This window comes from Poecilia reticulata, linkage group LG2, assembly GCF_000633615.1.
Source record: "Poecilia reticulata strain Guanapo linkage group LG2, Guppy_female_1.0+MT, whole genome shotgun sequence".
NCBI lineage: Eukaryota > Metazoa > Chordata > Actinopteri > Cyprinodontiformes > Poeciliidae > Poecilia > Poecilia reticulata.
This window is the reverse complement of record NC_024332.1, coordinates 22607190-22616720: the sequence shown is the minus strand read 5'-3', so window position 1 is coordinate 22616720 and position 9531 is coordinate 22607190. Positions and strand designations below refer to the sequence as shown.

General features: G+C 42.6%; 2 protein-coding genes across 2 annotated transcripts in view; both read right to left on the bottom strand.

Annotated features, from left to right (window-relative positions):
* LOC103456934 (diacylglycerol kinase, gamma) overlaps positions 1-9531 on the bottom strand; it is an 89589-nt gene that overhangs the window by 69827 nt on the left and 10231 nt on the right. The gene's annotated exons all lie outside the window — the stretch shown is intronic.
* LOC108166977 (diacylglycerol kinase gamma-like) overlaps positions 1-9531 on the bottom strand; it is a 16690-nt gene that overhangs the window by 317 nt on the left and 6842 nt on the right. The window contains exons 2-6 of the mRNA XM_017309179.1: positions 7941-8123; positions 4628-4690; positions 2460-2705; positions 1675-1827; positions 201-250 (exon numbers count right to left, since the gene is read on the bottom strand). Coding sequence (XP_017164668.1) covers positions 201-250; positions 1675-1827; positions 2460-2705; positions 4628-4690; positions 7941-8123 — 695 coding nt within the window. The remainder of the gene's footprint in view (positions 1-200; positions 251-1674; positions 1828-2459; positions 2706-4627; positions 4691-7940; positions 8124-9531) is intronic.

Genomic DNA, 9531 nt, shown 5'->3' with positions numbered 1-9531 from the left:
TCCATTAAGAAAGATCTTATGTAAACATCTCTGGAGCTGCAAGGTGCTCGGGGCAGACACACACGCACACACACACACACACACACACACACACACACACACACACACACACACACACACACACACACACGCACACACACACACACACACACACACATATCAGACACAGAGCAGAAGGACAGTGAAGATTATCCACTCACTGAGCTGTCCAGGAGCCCGTTGGCGTCTGTGTCGTACAGTCGGAACATGACTGGGGGAAAACGAGAACAAAGACCCCGTTAGAAACCGGAGCTTTCTCCTTTGGACTCTGAAGATGTGGAGAGTGCCGCTTCTCCAGCAGGTCCCGGGGACCAGCGCGCAGAGATCAGCCCCARCACACGGCCTCAGACTGAAGTCGGTCKGGTTCAGGAGGACTTCAACACGTCATCGACCGGCCAAATGAGGAAGGCGTTAGCCGAGGCTCCGGGGAGGAAGGAACTGAGCGTACCATACGTCTAATTATACTGAAAAATCAGTCGTTACTGCCTGTTCAAATGAAGCCCAGAAGCACCCAAACAACGGGCAGACAAAATCACAACAAGCTTAACAACACAGGAGAAAGATAACATTGATACAGGACAACAATAAAAGATTATCTTTTTTTGTTGCCCGAATGTAAATCTAACATCTACCTGTCCATCTGTCTGTACTGTCCAATTTCTGCTGGTTTGACTGCACTGTTTTCAAACAAATCCAACTTTATTTTTGTGGAGAGAAACTTTTCCAACAGAATCTTTTTTTCTCCTACCCTAGTATTATATGACTGACAAAACTTCTAATCATAATCGCATTAACAAAAAGCCTAAATCCTGTTGAAAATACAAACAGATACAATCAAACACACCTGAAGACAAATCTGCCCTTACTGTCTGAGCTGTGAACTCGCTAAAGCGCTCCACATTCCCAGAACCAGAACCAGACATGGAGAAGCAGCATTCAGCTTCTATGAATCACAAATCTGGAACAAACTTCCAGAAAACTGTAAAACAGCTGAAACACTGAGTTCCTTTAAACCCAGACTAAAACCCAGCTGTTTAAAACTGCTTTTGAACYGTAATAAATTAAACATTGGCCAGCTTATTTGTGTACTGTTGATTTTGATGATGCCACTCATCAAAATGTAACATTAGTTGCTGGTCTTCCCAATTATTGACTGTATGATGTTTTTTATGATTTTGTATTTTAGGCTGTTAAACACTTTGCCTTGTTGCTGAACAGTACTTTACAAATAAACATGATTAAACGTGACTGACTGTACATTTAATATATCCTCTTTTTAATGATCATCTGTCCCCTTTATTTGGCTTTGACAGAAATCCTAAACTATTACAACTCACATGATTTAGGTCTAYGAGTTTTAGACAAAAGATAATGTTGCAAACCTTTTTTCCAAAAGTAAAAAAAAAGTAAAATCTTTGGGTCCTCTCCAGAACTGGGACCCTAGGCTACTTTTTAAGATGTGAGCTTCATCTCTTCATCAGGAGCTCCTGATGACCACAGCTCATCAGGAGCTCCTGATGAGCTGTGGGTCAGTGATGAGCTGGGATGTGTGACTGCAAGGCCAACAGAATCAGTTCCCTGCATGGAACAGAATTTTGTGGGCATGCTTTAGATAGCAAGAGAACTGCCACTTACACTCCAGCTTGTCCTCCGGCGTCCCCCTTTCCAGCAGTGAAAGGTAGCAGACGATGTCCTTGAGAAAGACCACCTGAGGGGACGTCTGCGGGGAGCCTGCCTGAGACGGCGGGCTCTTCTGCAGGGAAACTTGCTTCTCAGAGTTTCTCTTCTCTGTTGGCGCAAAACACAAACCTTCAAAGCCACTCGCGGCCTCCGTCGCTGTCTGCGCTACGACRCGGCCCCTCTGCTTCAATTAATGAGGCACGTAGAGCGGGAGCAGCAGTAAATCACACATTCAGGCATTAGTGTGACAGCTTTAGAGAGGTGGGAGCTCTGGATAGCGTAAAGACGATATAGAGCTGTGGAGAGTGGGCCGATAAGACGCTGTTCACCGGACTGGAAGGGGCAGAAAAGGCCACACAACAATAAGGCATTGTGTGTGAGGGGATGGAACAAGACTGGCTGCTACTGAGTGCACCAGGTCAAGTTAGTCAGCTGCCATTTTATGATGTTAAGAAGTGACATATTGTTCATGAAATTATTCTCGCAAAGAGTTTTGTCGTCATCTAAGCTTTATGTCAATGCAAAGCTGCGGATGCAGCGACGGACGGCATCCCACCATCACACCCTCTCAGAACTTTTGTCGAAAGATGACATAGGCCATTAAGTTAAAAAGTTGACAATATTAAACACTAAACATTAAGAATAGAATGTCTCTCAGGTTCCTGTGGGTTAAAGCAGTGTAGCTAACTATTTTATGSTACATTTTCAGACTAAAGGAAACACCTTGTAGTCATGCTCACCTGACTGAAGTTTTGGGGTTCCAGCACTTTTGGAAGAACCAGCACTGGGGGTCAGGGTGTTGCTGGTGGAGGCTGAAGGTTGGACCTGAGCGCCTGGTGATCGATAGGGCCCCCCTGGTGCGTTGGCCGCTGTACCTGAGCGCTGTGAGGAGGATGTAGAGGCTCCGGAGCCCGCTGCACTCCTTGTAGTGGAGTGCTCCGGAGTGTATAGGCTCATCGCAGTCAGGATGCTCTTCCCGTTCATCCCTGATTGGGTCAGTCATAAGAGTAAATATAGAAGAGGTCAGGCTTCAGGTTAGGTCTGAGGAGTAAAAACTAACTTCACAACGGCAGCTAGGAAAATAAAATGAAAGAAGCAAGAGCTGGGAGGGGGAGGGACTTGATGAATAGCAGGTAAAATACTGGATCATGACCAGAGCGCCTACACAGCATCACTGATACACTGCCACCCACTGATCCACAGGCAGAACGTTAGTGCCTTGCAAACGTATTCATGGTCCGTTCTCCATTCCCTCACATCGCTGCGACAAATTTTTTTGGCTATGATGATGCACCACTTTTCCTTCCTCTGCTATATTTTTACCTACTGCTCTCCAATTCTGCATTATCTGCCATTAGACTTTTTAAGGTTGTTTTTTCCTCTCTAACATTTCACACATGGCCTGTGACCACTTCCTCAGGTGGGACCCATCAGTGGAGATATTGCTCCCAAAATGTTCATGGTCTCTTTCTATAGATTTTACTGCTGTTTCAGACAACATGATTCACTGTTTCTGTCCAAGATAAAACTACTTTAGGAACATTTATGTCATTAATTCTTTCTTCAAAATAGAAAGTGCACCTGGGTTCCTGCATTAGTGTTTGTTTATTTTTTGTATGTGTGTGTGCGGGTGTCTGTTCTGTCTTTTTAAAGCACAGTCTAACACTATGCGACCAGCTGTCTGTCACAGGTGAATGGTGCAAACTGACTAATGTAATCTGCTGGATTCCTTCAAATCTTCAAATCTGACAAACGGTTGTTTTATAACTAGGATCAAATTGGAATATATGTGCTGAATGTTCACCAAATGGATTTTATGTATGTAAATTAGATTTATTTATTTTTTTATAAAATGCTTTGAAACATTTTTTGTCTAATAGACGGTACATAAACATATAGAATTGAATTAAAAACATGTGATAGACCAACATAAAGAAGAGCATAATTGTGAAATGGAAGGGAAATGCTAAATATTTTGTAAAACTTTCTATAGTAATAAAAATTAAAATCATGACGTACATATGTTTTAAGACCAATTTAATCAGAGTGCATCTGATGCATTTAGAAATCTCCAAAAGTCGTATAATTAATAAATGGAGTCCATCCAATCTTATCTCAGTATAAATGTTCAGTGAAGCTCTCAGAGGCTGTTGGTTACAGAACATCAGAGAGCAAGCAGCATCTGTAGGAGAAGCAGCAGAGAACCTGTCGACATGACAACTATCAGTCCTATACTTCACAATATCTGGGCTTTCTGGCAGAGTGGGCAAAATAAACAAAACAAGCAATGCAGAAAGAATTATTTAGGACATCCTGGCTGTGATATTTGGTGTCTGGGATCTGTTCAAATTAAAAACAGTACATTTATTTTTTTATTTTTTTGCAGATGTTGGCATCAACTCTTTGACCTTCATGAAAACCAAAACCTTACGACTACGCTGAACACACTCTCTGAATCTGTGGCAAAAAGATTTCTGTTCACAGACACTCACCAGCCAATCTGTCCAAGTTTCTGCTATTCTGAAAAGAAGACCAGTGTCCAAATGAGCACGGCTGATAGTCAAACCCCAAAACGAAGCTCTACATGTGACCGACTCAGTGGGACTGAATCTAAAAACATGCGTCACGTTTTATGTGTAAAACATTTTGAAAACCAGTTAACACGTTTCTTCCATTTCACAATCGTGCGCTACTTTGTGTTGGTTTATYATGGAAAAATGTAATGCAGCGGTGTGAGGCTGTAACCCTACAACATGACAAACAGTTCACTGGCTAGAAATACATTTGCAAGGCAYTGTACCAAGAGCTCACAAAAACACAAGAACACACAACCGCCAAGGGAGCCAGCGGGACTCTTATCCCAGCCGGCGTCACCCTGGCGACACAAGCCAGTGGCCTGTTGTGGTACCTGTAATGGGGGCACAGGCCACTTCAGTCTGAATAGAGATGCCTGCATCAATGGAACGGGCGTCTGTGGTCAGTCATTGGTTCAAGGAAAGAAAAAAACAGCAGCAGATGTGACAAACAGCCAGGAAAGAGTGCAGGGGTTTCTAAAAGGGTGGGATGAGCTCACCAAAATAAAAGCCCCATTTAGGACTGTTTTTTTTTTCTTTTTTTAGGGCTGCTCAGCTGCCTTAAAGATGGATATTAAAAAGAACGTCATTATATGTTTTTTTTTTTATGATCCTTTTAGATTCATTTTACTTGTAGTGGACAATGAGAAGCTAATTAAAAAAAGCACCCTGAGCTCTTGGTCAGGAGTTCAACAAAACGAAGGCAAAATATAAACAGGAAAAACAAAAATATAGAAAAGTTTTTCAATATTAGGCAAAATAAAATAAACAAAACAATGCAAAAACATGTCCATAATTTTTTGTGTGACCTAGAACCAATTGTATACAAGAAGGAAAATATACTTCTAGAAGACGTCCAGCAGGTGTCAGCATTGACTCTGAGGTGTTTTCCTTTGAGCGCCTGAACGGTTAACTCATACTGAAGCAGCRTCCTGCTGAAGTCAGTTTCTAAATTCCTTTCATGAGCCTAATATCAGTGTGAACGGTCAGTCAGTCTGATGCCGTGTTCACGTCACTTCCTCTGAAGGGACGGAGATCCTTTTGCTCCTACAGCAGCTCTGAGCTGGAGGGGCGTTTAGAGCTGCTGTTGTTTCAAAAACTGGCATATTGTCACTTTCCTAAAACAGTGGCCTAAAAAGATTTTTTTTTTTGACAAAGGTTAGTTCTTTTGTGCCTAAGACAGCTTTTGAAAAATAAATAAGTAGCGATTCCTTCTCTTACCCCCAAAAATCATTTTTAGGCAAAAAAAACAACAACTTATTTTAGTGATAATATATACTTTGAGCTCCATATTTCTTTGTCTTTGTTTTGATCTGAAAAAAATACCTTAATCAACAAAACATTTGCTCAGTCCTTTCCTAACATGGTGAATGTGGATATTTTTAGTTCCAAATCACAGCGTGGCTCCAAAGGAAGGCTTCATGTAAAGGCAGAGATTAGAATGGTCTGCTGCTGCAGGATGTGCAGRACACTTACTGAACAACAAAAAAAAGAAAAGAAAAGAAATGGCTTCCCTGCAATTTGACCCTCCTGGGAAAACATGAAAGTATTCAAGCCAGATTTGGATCTTCAGATTTTGTGCTGGAGACTTCACACACGACCATAACTACCACCCTAACTACCACCCTAACACGGGAACRACGAGAGCCACGTTTCTCACTTTTCTAAACATTTTTCTGAACAGAACTAGTTTCTAATTCGGCAGTCCATCTGTGTCCTCAGCYGCTCTGCAGGGAGCAGCAGACTGGAGCCCGGGCCCACGCAGCACCCATGTGGAAACGCAGAGCCAGACGGTTCACACAGAGCGATGAGATGTCTGTCCTCATATGTGCCTCTGCCCCGGTCACTGCGGAGCCCGTGACTAATCTGTTTTTGGTGATAAAAACCCACAGACACGGGTCACAGCTCATCCTTAGTGCCTTGCAAAAGTATCTGAGCTTTTTCACATTTTGTCTTGTTGCAACCACAAAYGTCGCGTGTTTTAGGGCACAGCTGTGGAAATGGAAGGAAAATAACACATCAGCTGCATTGCTATTGGCCASACAATTGTGCAAATTGAAATTATGAAACCACATCCAGGTGATCAACAACCAGATGTTGAAAGATGATAGTACAAATGGGAACTATCAAGATATTGCCACTGAGCCAAACTAATCAGAGAACCCTATGTGGTAAATGCTGTGGTTGGGAGGAGTTAATATCAGACATGAGGCAGAAAATCATGGTCTCCATGGTGAAAGAGGTGGTGGAAGCATCATAYTGTGAGGATAAATATGTTAAAGGATGCAGAAGACATTCCTTTTCCCTCCACTTCCTTTCCACTTGTAAACATTTTTGAAAACCACGTTTCATGTTCCTTCCACTTCCCCAATATGCACTACTTTGTCAGTCACGTTAAATCCTRACAAAGGATATTGATTTTTGTTTTAATGTGACAAGACGTGAAAATGTCTAAGGGGTTTAAATATAAGATAGCACATATGCATTTTTTTGGGAAGCTATGAGGCGATGTAAGCCCAGTGAAGTAAGACAGACTCATTTCCAAATGAGGCTGACATGTAGATTCAGTGTTGAAATAAACGACACTGCAGCCAGCAGTTATGACGACAAAAATAACATCTAAAGACCTGCTGTGTGGTCTCATGCCTGGGGAAGAAGAAGAAGAAGAAGAGCTTTTGAGGATAAATTGAACTCATCAGGCTTGGAGGAATCTCCCTCTCACTGGCAGCCCCGACTCTGAGTCAACATGCTGAGCTGGACATTTATTAGGACTTCAGTTGGCTCTGTTCCCAAACAGGAGGGAATAATACTGCTTACCCAGCACCAGTAACTCCAGAGATAATCTTACTGGAAACAAAGTCTCGATGCTTTACCTCAGACATACAACTAGTTACCAATATGGAGAGGGTGAAACCTTAAGCCAAGCACTGCAAACACTTTCTGTACAATAAATCATTTGGGAACAGAAACTATACACATTATTTTGACTTTTTTTTTGTCACACTTAGATGCTTCAGAACATCAGACAAGTTTTAAAAGGTAAACACTATGTGCTCAATTACAAAATGTAGTTCATTTTTAGGTGTTATCCAAAGGATGTCAGCCAGGTGTAAAAATATGACTGTGTCCCTTGTATTAACCTCCTGTGATTAATCACATCTCTTCGGCTCAATCCCTCTAGATTCACTTCCCCTGATTACTCCCAGAACTGTAGAATCACAAAAAAATCCCACAAACAGAACGTAGCATCTGACTGCACGAAGTAGGGTTAGGGGTTAGGGTTAGATCCAGAAGATCTTAAACGGCATCATCAAATGTTGTTTTTCAGATGAAAAACCAAATCACTGACATCTATCAGTCTGAAAAAAAGATTACAATGTCATTCTGCACAATGTCAATCTGTGAATACCCCAACAGATAACAGTAGATGTCAAGTGGASCTTTTGTTAGTGGAGCTTTCATCAGTTTCTCCTTGGCACTCAGACAACAACTCTAATTGCTACACAGCTGGACAGGACAGCGTTCAAAGAAAAAGTCCCGACAGATCTGCTCATGGTTTGCCTAGAAGTGTACACAAACACAGCATGGGCACAGTACCATGCAGGTTTCCAGTGGTCGGACCGTACGGCTACATAAACATCAGCGTACCCCGYAAGCTGGTTCCCGGCTGAGGCTGGTCYGGAGAGCAGCGCCCCGTCTTGCTCTTGAAGAAGGTGAACAGATGCTGACACAGCTCCTCTGGAATGGTGTTCTCCAGGTAGGTGGCCATGAAGAGCTGGAAGCCCTCATAGTCAATGGGCTGCAGGGGAACAGAGGAGGAGGAGCCGTTAGCTGAATTGACCTCATGGATGAAGCTCACACCAGCAACAGGAGGCAGTGATGAGGGAGAGCATGTGGTGGAGATTTCACTTCAAGCTGTCGTGCTGTGATTGGTTCAGACAAATTGATGAGGTAAAAGTACGATTTAAGATTATTACTGTGGGGAAAAAAAACAATAAATAAATTAATAACAGAGACAGTAAAATGTAATTTGAGTTGAGGTGGAGAACAACCTCCTGTCCACGGGGCAGATGGACAATAGCACCAAACCCAACGAACGCCCCCATCTACAGAGGCCCTGTGACAGGCGCTGGTGGGAAGACAGGGCTAGGTCATTTCAGTGGTAGGTCATTTCAGTGGACAGGATGTGCATGCAGTCTGCCCACACAGACAAAACACGACATGCAGAGAGCACTGGGCTTACTTGGTTCAGAACATCTTGCATCTGTTTAGCAGTGGAGAGCAGCAGGAGGGAGGGAGGAGTGGATAGAACAAGAGAAGGGAGTTAGCTGCTTGGTGTGTGTGCGGAGAGTTTTAGTGAAGATGCATGTGGTGCTGAGCATGCAGGAAAGGCCAATCACACATTGCACTCGGAAAACAGAGCAGCTTCATGCCACTTCCTCTGCATTTAGAACGGCTATGGCTGCTTCTGGGTGAAACATTCACTGCAAATGACAGTCGGCTTTTTATGGTTGGAAAAACGTCGTGACAAAACTTATGTTAGTCTGGGATAATGTTGGAACATATTTAGTATGAAAGTGGAAGGTTTTTAGATTTCTAAATTGAGCTTTTAGATGTTGCATATCTATCTAAATGTAGAGATGTTTAACCAAGATTGAAAGATAGATTGATAGGCRTTTKTTTCTTAGCTCGAGAGCTCAATATCAAGAATTTGAGAGAGTCTTGGTAAATATGGCGATATATTAATATATGTGCTGCTACAATAAAAGGAAGCAAGCCATATATTGATCTAAAGTGTTGAGAAACATTTAGGGAATGCTCTGACAACAAAACTAAAGATGAACTTCAGTTTGTTTCCTTTACACAAAAATGTCTGCACAATGACGCCACCAAACCTAAGGAAGGTCACTACGCCTCATGACTGCTGAAGAATAAACTACAGTGTGCAGTGAAAACTGTGGATAAATCATGCCACTAGTTTTGCAGTTTGGTATTTTAGATATTTAAAACAAATAACTGAATAATGAACAATTATCGGGYTGCACAGACACATCGTCCACCCCAAATTAGAAGCTTGGTTAAAATCCTGTCATGAACATGAAAACGATCCCAAAMACACCAGTCCAGAACTCAACATGACCCCAAAGCTCCAGCCATCCATTTTCTTACACCCTTGTCCCTCAGTGGGGTCGGGAGGGTTGCTGGTGCCCATCTCCAGCTAACGTTCCGGGCGAGAGGC